This window comes from Gouania willdenowi, chromosome 18 (genome assembly GCF_900634775.1).
Source record: "Gouania willdenowi chromosome 18, fGouWil2.1, whole genome shotgun sequence".
NCBI lineage: Eukaryota > Metazoa > Chordata > Actinopteri > Blenniiformes > Gobiesocidae > Gouania > Gouania willdenowi.
This window is the reverse complement of record NC_041061.1, coordinates 8,307,000-8,319,739: the sequence shown is the minus strand read 5'-3', so window position 1 is coordinate 8,319,739 and position 12,740 is coordinate 8,307,000. Positions and strand designations below refer to the sequence as shown.

Genomic DNA, 12,740 nt, shown 5'->3' with positions numbered 1-12,740 from the left:
AAAATAAAAAGTAAGGCTATAACAAGGCATTTTTTTTGAAAAATTCAAAAAAAAAAAAATTGAGTTAGGACCATCATTAGGCCCCTAAAAACTACTGCAAATATAATGCACATACTTAAATGGGGCAAAGGAAAGCAGAAAGGCACAAAAATGACAAAAACTGAAATCACCCAAATAAAAAGTAAGGCTATAACAAGGCATTTTTTTTGAAAAATTCAAAAAAAAAAAATTGAGTTAGGGACCATCATTAGGCCCTAAAAACTACTGCAAATATAATGCACATACTAAATGGGGCAAAGAAAGCAGAAAGGCACAACAAAGACAAAAAACTGAAATCACCCAAAATAAAAAGTAAGGCTATAGCAAGGCATTTTTTTGGAAAAATTAAAAAAAAAAAAAATTGAGTTAAGACCATCATTAGGCCCTAAAAACTACTGCAAATATAATGCACATACTTAAATGGGGTAAAGAAAGCAGTAAGGCACAAAAAATGACAAAAAAACTAAAATCACCCAAAATAAAAAGTAAGGCTATAGCAAGGCATTTTTTTTGAAAAATTAAAAAAAAAAAAATTGAGTTAGGACCATCATAGGCCCTAAAAACTACTGCAAATATAATGCCACATACTTAAATGGGGCAAAGAAAGCAGAAAGGCACAAAAATGACAAAAAACTAAAATCACCCCAAAATTAAAAAGTAGGCTATAACAGGCATTTTTTTTGAAAAATTCAAAAAAAAAAAATTGAGTTAGGACCATCATTAGGTCCTAAAAACTACTGCAAATATAATGCACATACTTAAATTGGGCAAAGAAAGCAGAAAGGCACAAAAAAATGACAAAAAACTAAAATCACCCAAAATAAAAAGTAAGGCTATAGCAAGGCATTTTTTTTTGAAAAATTCAAAAAAAAAAAAAATTGAGTTAGGACCATCATTAGACCCTAAAAACTACTGCAAATATAATGCACATACTTAAATGGGGCTAAAGAAGCAGTAAGGCACAAAAAATGACAAAAAACTAAAATCACCCAAAATAAAAAGTAAGGCTATAGCAAGGCATTTTTTTTGAAAAATTCAAAAAAAAAAAATTGAGTTAGGACCATCATTAGGACCCTAAAAACTACTACTGCAAATATAATGCACATACTTAAATGGGGCTAAGAACGCAAGTAAGGCCAAAAAAGACAAAAAACTAAAATCACCCAAAATAAAAAGTAAGGCTATAACAAGGCATTTTTTTTGAAAAATTCAAAAAAAAAAAAATTGAGTTAGGACCATCATTAGGCCCTAAAAACTACTGCAAATATAATGCACATACTTAAATTGGGCAAAGAAAGCAGAAAGGCACAAAAAATGACAAAAACTAAAATCACCCAAAATAAAAAGTAGGCTATAACAAGGCATTTTTTTTGAAAAATTCAAAAAAAAAAAAATTGAGTTAGGACCATCATTAGGCCCTAAAAACTACTGCAAATATAATGCACATACTTAAATGGGGCTAAGAAAGCAGTAAGGCACAAAAAATGACAAAAACTAAAATCACTCAAAATAAAAAGTAAGGCTATAGCAAGGCATTTTTTTGAAAAATTCAAAAAAAAAAAAAATTGAGTTAGGACCATCATTAGGCCCTAAAAACTACTGCAAATATAATGCACATACTTAAATGGGGCTAAGAAAGCAGTAAGTCACAAAAAATGACAAAAAACTAAAATCACCCAAAATAAAAAGTAAGGCTATAGCAAAGGCATTTTTTTTTGAAAAATTCAAAAAAAAAAAAATTGAGTTAGGACCATCATTAGGACCCTAAAAACTACTGCAAATATAATGCACATACTTAATGGGGCTAAGAAAGCAGTAAGGCACAAAATGACAAAAACTAAAATCACCCAAAATAAAAGTAAGGCTATAACATGGCATTTTTTTTGAAAAATTCAAAAAAAAAAAAATTGAGTTAGGACCATCATTAGGCCCTAAAAAACTACTGCAAATATAATTCACATACTTAAATGGGGCAAAGAAAGCAGAAAGGCACAAAAATGACAAAAAACTAAAATCACCCAAAATAAAAAGTAAGGCTATAACAAGGCATTTTTTTTGAAAAATTCAAAAAAAAAAAAAATTGAGTTAGGACCATCATTAGGCCCTAAAAACTACTGCAAATATAATGCACATACTTAAATGGGGTAAAGAAAGCAGTAAGGCACAAAAATGACAAAAAACTAAAATCACCCAAAATAAAAAGTAAGGCTATAACAAGGCATTTTTTTTGAAAAATTCAAAAAAAAAAAAATTGAGTTAGGACCATCATTAGGCCCTAAAAACTACTGCAAATATAATGCACATACTTAAATGGGGCAAAGAAAGCAGAAGGCACAAAAATGACAAAAAACTAAAATCACCCAAAATAAAAAGTAAGGCTATAACAAGGCATTTTTTTTTGAAAAATTCAAAAAAAAAAAAATTGAGTTAGGACCATCATTAGGCCCTAAAAACTACTGCAAATATAATGCACATACTTAAATGGGGCAAAGAAAGCAGAAAGGCACAAAAATGACAAAAAACTAAAATCACCCAAAATAAAAAGTAAGGCTATAGCAAGGCATTTTTTTTGAAAAAATTCAAAAAAAAAAAAAATTGAGTTAGGACCATCATTAGGACCCTAAAAACTACTGCAAATATAATGCACATACTTAAATGGGGCTAAGAAAGCAGTAAGGCACAAAAAATGACAAAAAACTAAAATCACCCAAATAAAAAGTAAGGCTATAGACAATGCATTTTTTTTGAAAAATTCAAAAAAAAAAAAATTGAGTTAGGACCATCATTAGGCCCTAAAAACTACTGCAAATATAATGCACATACTTAAATTGGGCAAAGAAAGCAGTAAGGCACAAAAAATGACAAAAAACTAAAATCACTCAAAATAAAAAGTAAGGCTATAGCAAGGCATTTTTTTTGAAAAATTCAAAAAAAAAAAAATTGAGTTAGGACCATCATTAGGCCCTAAAAACTACTGCAAATATAATGCACATACTTAAATTGGGCAAAGAAAGCAGAAAGGCACAAAAAATTACAAAAAACTAAAATCACCCAATATAAAAAGTAAGGCTATAACAAGGCATTTTTTTTGAAAAATTCAAAAAAAAAAAAATTGAGTTAGGACCATCATTAGGCCCTAAAAACTACTGCAAATATAATGCACATACTTAAATGGGGCTAAGAAAGCAGTAAGGCACAAAAAATGACAAAAAACTAAAATCACTCAAAATAAAAAGTAAGGCTATAGCAAGGCATTTTTTTTGAAAAATTCAAAAAAAAAAAAATTGAGTTAGGACCATCATAAGGCCCTAAAAACTACTGCAAATATAATGCACATACTTAAATGGGGCAAAGAAAGCAGTAAGTCACAAAAAATGACAAAAAACTAAAATCACCCAAAATAAAAAGTAAGGCTATAGCAAGGCATTTTTTTTGAAAAATTCAAAAAAAAAAAAAATTGAGCTAGGACCATCATTAGACCCTAAAAACTAATGCAAACATAATGCACATACTTAAATGGGGCTAAGAAAGCAGTAAGGCACAAAAAACTAAAATCACCCAAAATAAAAAGTAAGGCTATAACAAGGCATTTTTTTTGAAAAATTCAAAAAAAAAAAAAATTGAGTTAAGACCATCATTAGGCCCTAAAAACTACTGCAAATATAATGCACATACTTAAATGGGGTAAAGAAAGCAGAAAGGCACAAAAAGATGACAAAAAACTAAAATCACTCAAAATAAAAAGTAAGGCTATAGCAAGGCATTTTTTTTTGAAAAATTCAAAAAAAAAAAAATTGAGTTAGGACCATCATATAGGCCCTAAAAACTACTGCAAATATAATGCACATACTTAAATGGGGCAAAGAAAGAAGAAAGGCACAAAAAATGACAAAAAACTGAAATCACCCAAAATAAAAAGTAAGGCTATAGCAAGGCATTTTTTTTGAAAAATTGAGTTAAGACCATCATTAGGCCCTAAAAACTACTGCAAATATAATGCACATACTTAAATGGGGTAAAGAAAGCAGAAAGGCACAAAAAATGACAAAAAACTAAAATCACCCAAAATAAAAAGTAAGGCTATAGCAAGGCATTTTTTTTTGAAAAATTCAAAAAAAAAAAAATTGAGTTAGGACCATCATTAGGCCCTAAAAACTACTGCAAATATAATGCACATACTTAAATGGGGCAAAGAAAGCAGAAAGGCACAAAAAATGACAAAAAACTAAAATCACCCAAAATAAAAAGTAAGGCTATAACATGGCATTTTTTTTGAAAAATTCAAAAAAAAAAAAATTGAGTTAGGACCATCATTAGACCCTAAAAACTACTGCAAATATAATGCACATACTTAAATGGGGCTAAGAAAGCAGTAAGGCACAAAAAATGACGAAAAACTAACATGACACAAATAAAAAGTAAGGCTATAGCAAGGCATTTTTTTGAAAAATTCAAAAAAAAAAAAAATTGAGTTAAGACCATCATTAGACCCTAAAAACTAATGCAAATATAATGCACATACTTAAATGGGGCTAAGAAAGCAGTAAGGCACAAAAAACTAAAATCACCCAAAATAAAAAGTAAGGCTATAACAAGGCATTTTTTTTGAAAAATTCAAAAAAAAAAAAATTGAGTTAGGACCATCATTAGGCCCTAAAAACTACTGCAAATATAATGCACATACTTAAATGGGGCAAAGAAAGCAGAAAGGCACAAAAATGACAAAAAACTGAAATCACCCAAAATAAAAAGTAAGGCTATAACAAGGCATTTTTTTTTGAAAAATTCAAAAAAAAAAAATTGAGTTAGGACCATCATTAGGCCCTAAAACTACTGCAAATATAATGCACATACTTAAATGGGGCTAAGAAAGCAGTAAGGCACAAAAAATGACAAAAAACTAAAATCACCCAAAATAAAAAGTAAGGCTATAGCAAGGCATTTTTTTAAAAAATTCAAAAAAAAAAAATTGAGTTAGGACCATCATTAGACCCTAAAAACTACTGCAAATATAATGCACATACTTAAATGGGGCTAAGAAAGCAGTAAGGCACAAAAAATGACAAAAAACTAAAATCACCCAAAATAAAAAGTAAGGCTATAACAAGGCTTTTTTTTTTTTTAAATTTAAAAAAAACAAAAAATAAAAATTGAGTTAGGACCATCATTAGACCCTAAAAACTACTGCAAATATAATGCACATACTTAAAAGGGCTAAATAAGCAGTAAGGCACAAAAAATGACAAAAATTAAAAAAATAACAAAAAATAAAAAGTAAGGCTATAGCAAGGCATTTTTTTTTCAAAAATTAAAAAAAAAAAAAATTTAATTAGGACCATCATCAGACCCAAAAAACTACTGCAAATATAATGCACATACTTAAACAGGGCTAAAAAGGCAGCAAGGCACAAAAAATGACAAAAATCACCCAAAATAAAAATTAATGCTATAGCAAGGCATTTTTTTCAAAAAAATTCCCAAAAAAAAATTGACTACGGACCATCATTATACCCTAAAAACTACTGCAATTATAATGCACACACTTAAATAGGGCTAAGAAAGTTGCACATATAATATGCACATACTTAAACAGCAATAAATGGCAAAAATCACCCCAAATCAGAGGCAAGGCTGATTTTTGTGCCTTACTGCTTTCTCAGCCCATTTTAATTACGTCTTAGGGTCTAATAATGGTTTTAACTCAATTTTTCTTTTTTTTTTAACTGTATGCTTTACTATAGCCTTTCCTCCAAAGTTGGGTGCATTTTTTATTTTTGCCTTTTTTGTGCCTTTTTGCATTTTTAGCTCGTTTCAAGTATGTGCATTATAATTACAGTAGTTTTTAGGGTATATTGATAGTCCAAACAATTTTTTTTTTAATGTTTTACTACATCCAAAGTTTGGTGCATTTTTGATTTTTCCATTTTTTGGGCCTTCCTGCATTCTTAGCCCGTTTTAAGTATGTGCATTTTTTCTTACAGTAGTTTTTCGGATCTATTGATGGTTTTTATTTTTTGGTTTTATGCCTTCCTATAACCTTACTGCCAAAGTTGGGTGTTTTTTATTTTGCCTTTTTTGTGTCTTCCTGCATTCTGTGCCCGTTTTATGTGCATTATATTTATAGTAGTTTTTAGGATTATTGATGGTCCAACTCAATTTTTTTATTTTATGCCCTACTATATAGCCTTAGCTCTGAAGTTAAGTGCATTTTTTATTTTTGCCATTTTTTGTGCCTTCCTTCATTCTTAGCCCATTTAAAGTATGTGTATTATATTTACAGTAGATTTCAGGGTCTATTTAAACTTTTTTTTATTTTATGCCTTACTTTGGCCTTACCTCCTAAGTTGAGGGAATTTTCAATTTTTTTGGGGTGTTTGTCAGATTCTCATCATTTTTATGCTTTAATGCAGATTCACCTTAGTTTGTACTAATTTTAAGGGGCTTTTAATTTTATTTTGAAAATCTTTCTAATGTTTTGCCTTACTGTAATATAGCCTTACCTCTGATTTGGGGTGTTGAGGACAAATCATTTCTTCTTCAAAGGTGCTCTGCTTCCCCCATGTGGTTATTACACAGAATGCAGCCTGACATGTGGCTCCAAAAACAACATTCATCACCAACAGACCTTCTTCTCTCCTGCAGTGCTGAATTGATGAACCTTCAACACCAGTTTTGTCACGTTCACATTGTATTGATGGAGCGATCATGCATGCTTTTATTGTTTTCCAACGTTTCCCTGCTCTGAAGACAGATTGCACATCAGAATACCTTTTTTTTCCTTCAGTTGCCAAAGGCAGGTTAGATTCAGCTCCATTTATTGGAAAAATCTAACTTTTCCTAGCAAAGACAACACACACACAACATCAAATAACAGCATAAGTTTTTTTAATTAATTCTTCTACAGTATACAAATATTCACACACGAAAAAAAAAAAAAAAAAAAAATGCTCTCCAAAAACCCCCTTTTATCGCGTAAACATTCTTAACCTCCTTGCCTTGCACTTCTTGACTTTGTGTAATTCCTTCATCATGAGCTGCTTTTTCCCTACACCCTCTAAAGGCCACCGTTATGTGTGTCGTCAACCCGCGTTGAAGCAGTCACAGCCAGGTCCAGAAATCACAGTGTGAAGCTCTTGACATCAGTGCGCTCGATTGCTGGCCCAAAGAGGAGTAAAGCGTATTGCATGGGTCGGCTTCGAGCTGAGTGTGGAGTGAGTGTGGAGTTAAGGAGGCCCGTGTTGGTCTACTCATCAGATCTGAGTCAAATAGTTCCAATTTAAGCCAGATTTAGGTAACATTGATAACGCTAAGCTATTGTAACACTCAGGCAGATGTTCCTGGTCCTGTGTATCCCTAAATGTACGATAAGTAAGATTCAATAAAAATTTCAGTTTTTGTGAACGTTGAGAATAACTAAATTAGCCCCAGATTAGCTAGCCTGTTAGCATCTGCATAGAATTGGGACGGACAAGAAACTAGATGCGAGCTAGAGGTAATTCGGAAGGAAAGAGACAAAATGGAGGTGAGTGACGTTTTAGAAAAGTGTTTTCTTAGTTAACAAAGTATCGGAGGTGAAATTTGGATCTTCGTTGGCACTCAGAAATTAAGCTTGCTCCAGACTGTGCAAGTCATCCTTAGCTAACTAATGGGATACATCTGTTAGCGTGTTGTAGCAAAGCTAGCACAAGTTGCTTTGTGTAGAGCGATTACGAGAAGAGCTGAAAGTTAACATTTCTGTTTTGGTGAACATTTAGAATCACTAAATTAGCCCCAGATTAGCTAGCCTGTTAGCATCTTGCATAGAATTGGGACAGACCAGAAACAAGATGCTCGCGAGAGCGAATTCGCAAAAAGAAAGGAGACAGACAAGGTGGAGGAAAGTGATGTTTTGTTAACTAACAAAGTAACAGAGGTGAAGTTTGAAGCTTATAGCAAAGAGTTAGCGCTCAGAGATTAGCTTGTCCCAGATTGTGCAAATCATCCTTGCCATTTAGAGTTAATTCGCAAGAGGAGAGACAAGGCGGAGGTGAGTGACGTTTTAGAAAGATGTTTGTTAGCTAACAAAGTAACGGAGGGGAAGTTTGGAGCTTATAGCGAAAGTTGGCGCTCAGAGATTAGCTTGCTACTGATTGTGCAAGTCATCCTTGAAGGATAGCATCTGTATTTAGTTACTAATGGGATAAACTTGTTAACCTGTTGTAGCGAAGCTCACAATCTCACAGTGAAACTCTTCTGTTAAACTTATTTCTGGGGCAGAAAAAAGGAATAAATAACATAATTACATCCAGCGCTAAAGACTAGCACAAGTTGCTTTTGTGTAAAGCGATTACGAAAGGAGCGCTAATCGTTAACATTGTCTGCATTTTTTTTTTTTGTTTGTTTTGTTTATCACACAGGAACTACTACCCATGATGGGTAGTATTCATTTAAATATTATGGGTAATATTTTTTTATAAAATAAAGGGGAAAAAAGGGAAATCTTTCCCAAACTTCTGATATTTTGCATAATTTAAAGTGCAACCAAATACCACCCTTGTGGTAAAAAAAAATAGCATTACAAAAAGCAGTTACGCATTTATTTCATTGATATTTGTATTATTCGTACCTTTAAAGGCAATTTGCATGTAACAAATTTGTCACGGTGAATCTAAGTCTGACGGCGACACAGAGTGAGCAATGGTTACAGGGATAAAGGATGCAGTTCATCAAGTAACAAAAAGGTGACTGGAATACAAAAAAAAAAGTGACGTGGGTTTAAGTAAAATCTCTCATATTCAAGAAACTTTCTTCGGTAAGTATGAGTTTGCGGTGATCCCACCATCTGACCAGTATTAGAACCCTTAGAAGAACGAGTGAAAACAAAGTGTGCGCGTTAGAATACACACACACACACACACACACATATATATATATATATATATATATATATAGTAATACATTAACAGTTGCACTGAAGACACATCAGATAATTTTGGCTCTGGCATTATATGTTGTGCCTTCACTCCAGCTGCTCATGCATTTCTCTGTTTATTTACTATTTACTCCGCGAGCTGCGGCTCTTTCCCAAATACCAGGGAAGCAGTAGTGCAACAAACTTTTAGCAGGATTTTCCTCTTTCTTTTTTCTCCTCCCCCTCACTTAAAGGAAATAATCAAGTAGATGAGTTCAAGACTCAGACACTTCACAGGACGATTTGATCAGGGACAAATTGTACAAACACCAACAGCTTCTCATTAAACAAGAGTGCTGTTGGTCGTTGTGTGTCGTGAGAGTGAGGTTTATAAGTCATTTGAAAAGAACATGAAAGTGAGACGTTAGACATAGTGTGCTTGAAACTAAATGTACAGACTTGCCCTCTTTACCTCCTTTTTTTTCTTTTTCTTTTTTTTTTGGTTTATCGTTAAAATAAACTTTGCGAGAAAGACTTTTTTGACCTTTTGTTGACTTTTTCTTGACCTGGTTGGGTTGCTACAAAGTGTTTAAAGTTCAAAACAGCAGAGTTTGGAGGACTACATTTGCAGATTTTGAATTTTTTTTTGCGCAATTACTACAGAAAACTTATTAACAGCAACTTTACGGTGTACATTTTAGGACATCCTCACGTTTCAGAGTGAGGTATCAGGAAAACTTCTGTCATTCGTCAGACCAAACGGATTAATTTGTCAAACCAAACCGTGTCAAATGACATGAAGTCAGGTTTCAATATAAAAGTCAACAGACTTATCGGCCTCAGGCCGTAAAACACGACATTACATTGTATTTTGCAGAAACCGGAAATACACATGACGTCATCAATATGTGCTGCTTCGAATAATGAGAGTAAGTTAAAAGTGCTTTTTCCTATTTATTTTTAAAGGTTAATATATATCAACGTTTAATTTATACGGAAGCGTACTGCATTCACTTGAAAAAAAAAAAAAAAATGAAATTCTGTTATTTCTGAATAATTTCTTTTTTTGGTTTGTTTTTTGGGCAAATTTTTTCTTCTTCTATTTTCTGAGTAATTTTTTTCCCTGTACATTTATCAAATTAAACAAGCTGGCATAAAACAGAAGAAAAACCCCCAAATAAATAACTTATTTATTAAAAAAAAAAATGCAATACGGTTCCATACATTTAACTATGTATTTATTAATCAAACAATACATTGATATATCTTAACTTTTAAAAAATAAAAGGAAAAAACGGCCTTTCAACTTTCTTAGTTGTGTGTTCTTCCGGTTCCATCAAAATAAAACTCCATGCTCCATGTTGTGTTTTAAGGCCTGAGGTTGTTGAGTCTGATGACTTTTATTTTGAAGCCTGAGGCCTTTTCATTTGACGGAGGTTTTGCGGAGTCTGTTTGGTCTGATAAATGACATAAGTTTGCCTGATTAATCACTCTGTGAACTGAGGATGACCTAAAATGTACACCGTACAAGCTAACATAATAGATTCTCAGTTTTTCATGACATACTTTGTAATTTTGTACATCTCTAGTGACCAATTACAAGGATTTCATGTTTCTTCTTTGATTCCAGATGCTAAATGATGGATTCAAATCCATGGTCTGAAACTTTGCAGGTTGTTTGAAATCAATGGGTTAGAAAGGCGCGACTTAATTGCAAAGGTAGTCCTCAAATCCTGTTAGTGATGTCCCTTTGAGGGCTCTGTAGTTCTCCCTGTGAGCTAACAAAATCAAAAGGCATTCTTGAAAAAAGTAAGGCTTTCAGCCTGCGGAGCGCGTCAAGGCACTCGGACTGAGCTACATTCCATTCCATCTTTGATGAGGAACAAAACAAACAGCAAAGAGAAAAAAAAATTAAATGTTTTAGCTTTAAGTAGATGTCCATTGTTTAGTCTTTAGGGCTAAAACAATTATTTTGTGTGTCTCTCTCGTCGAGTTTCATTTTTTCTTCTTGAATAGGCTTTTGAGTTTTGAGGAGGAGCGCTTGATTTTGTCTCCATTCTCGCTGGAGTCCTGGGACGAGGCGCTCTGGAGCTTGTACTCCCGCCCCATGCTGCGGCCCTCCGAGTCCAGGGAGGTGAGAGACGGGTGACGGGTTCCTACGTTGGGCAGCATGCTGGCCGGCAGCTGGCCGAAGCTGTACGACTTCTCCAAGACACCGTTGTACACCCCCTTACCCGTTGGGGAGGTGGCGCTCCTCTGGGACATGGGGACAATTTGGGAGTCGGGGGTGATTTGGGTGAGGTCGGGCGAGCCTCGTTGTGCAAACGGGTGGTGCTCCAGGTTGGGGGATGGGGAGGTGGAGGGTGGGCCGGACGGGGTGGTGGCTGGGGTGGGAGGTAGAGGAGGAGGGGTGGAGTCCCTAAGGCTGCTGCTACTGCTGCTGCTGCTGGTGGTGGTGGGGGCGGAGGCAGGGAGATCTGGTTTCTGGCTGAAGAGCAGCAGCTCCTCACGGGACACCTTCCTGTAGGGAGTGTCCGAGGAGTTGAAGAGCTGCTTACGGCCTAAAGAGGAGCTGAGGGAGTCTGCGTCCGAGCCGCCGTCCTGAAGAGCTTCTCTGGAGGAGAGCATAGGCTCGATCAGTTCAACACGTCACAGAATACAGCACATTTAGAACAGAGAAGAAGGTTTTGCCTCCTGAGAACCAACATTGGGTTTTTAATCTATCTTTAACTTGTTTAGAGATACCTGATTAATTCCTGATCCCAATGATAAATGATGTGTTAGGATGCTACAAGTCCATGACTGGAAGAGAGGAAGGAAAAAAAAAATTTTATATATTTTTTTTTTCTATCCTTTAGTTCAGGATTTTTCATTCTTGGGGTCGCCTAAAACGTCTCGTAATAATAAAATAAAATAAATTACTGATTTAAATGACATTTTCAATTTTTTTAAAATTGTATTTATATGTATTTTATCTATTTTGCACAATTAAATAAACAATACATAATATCACAGAAACAGATATACACAACATACAGTCTCAAACAACTGCATTCTACACTTTCACTTTCACTTTCGGGGTCACAAGCCGAAAAAGGTTGGGAACCACTGCTTTAGTTATAGGTTTTTTGAGTAATATGTCAGGTATTAAAATTAAATATTTTGGAAAAACAATTTTGTTTTATATCGCAAAGATTTCATAATGAATAATACATTTCTTTATTTTATCATTGATTGATTCATAAAGTTCTAAAATGTGAACAATGTTAGTTTCAAATTGATAAAAAAAAAATCAACCAAAAAAGCCACATAAAGATCTCTTTTTCTTGGTCCACAGGAGGCAGAACTGGAAATCATGTTTTATGATGTTACAATAAAATATATTTAGATAAAAAAAAAAAAGCGACAAAAACATCAAAGTGCATTATTGTTCTATACAAATGTTTAGTTACAAGTCGGCCAGCAGATGCCGCTAAAATGATTTGTATCGAATTTTTTGGCAAACATTTTTTTTGTACCTTCATTTAATGTCCATCTAACTGGATTTACTTCGATCTCGAGCATGATTTATGTTTCTGAATTAATAACATCAATGATGGGTTGACAAATAAATGAGGAGTTGATGTGCACAGCAATATTTGAGCGATAGGATACCTTATGGAAAGGCTTGTAATAAAATACAGTGTCTGACTCTTGGGTCAAACTAAGATTGTGTCCCTTAAACGATGGTTGTTGCACTTCAATAGTGGGTTAGCATTCTTTAAAATAATTAGCTTTAGTTTAGCTAAAGTGACAAGGTAAAGAATAATAT

The 12,740-nt window shown here is 33.7% G+C and overlaps 1 protein-coding gene across 4 annotated transcripts in view; it reads right to left on the bottom strand.

The window, feature by feature from the left end:
* Positions 1–6,907: 6,907 nt before the first annotated feature.
* Positions 6,908–12,740, bottom strand: part of stim2b (stromal interaction molecule 2b) — a 58,341-nt gene continuing 52,508 nt past the window's right edge. For 2 of the 4 annotated variants that reach the window (XM_028474471.1, XM_028474470.1), the window contains one exon: positions 6,908–11,543. In XM_028474471.1, coding sequence (XP_028330272.1) covers positions 10,925–11,543 — 619 coding nt within the window. In that variant the 3' untranslated portion in view covers positions 6,908–10,924. The remainder of the gene's footprint in view (positions 11,544–12,740) is intronic. The other 2 variants (XM_028474472.1, XM_028474473.1) reach the window with 1 other exon arrangement.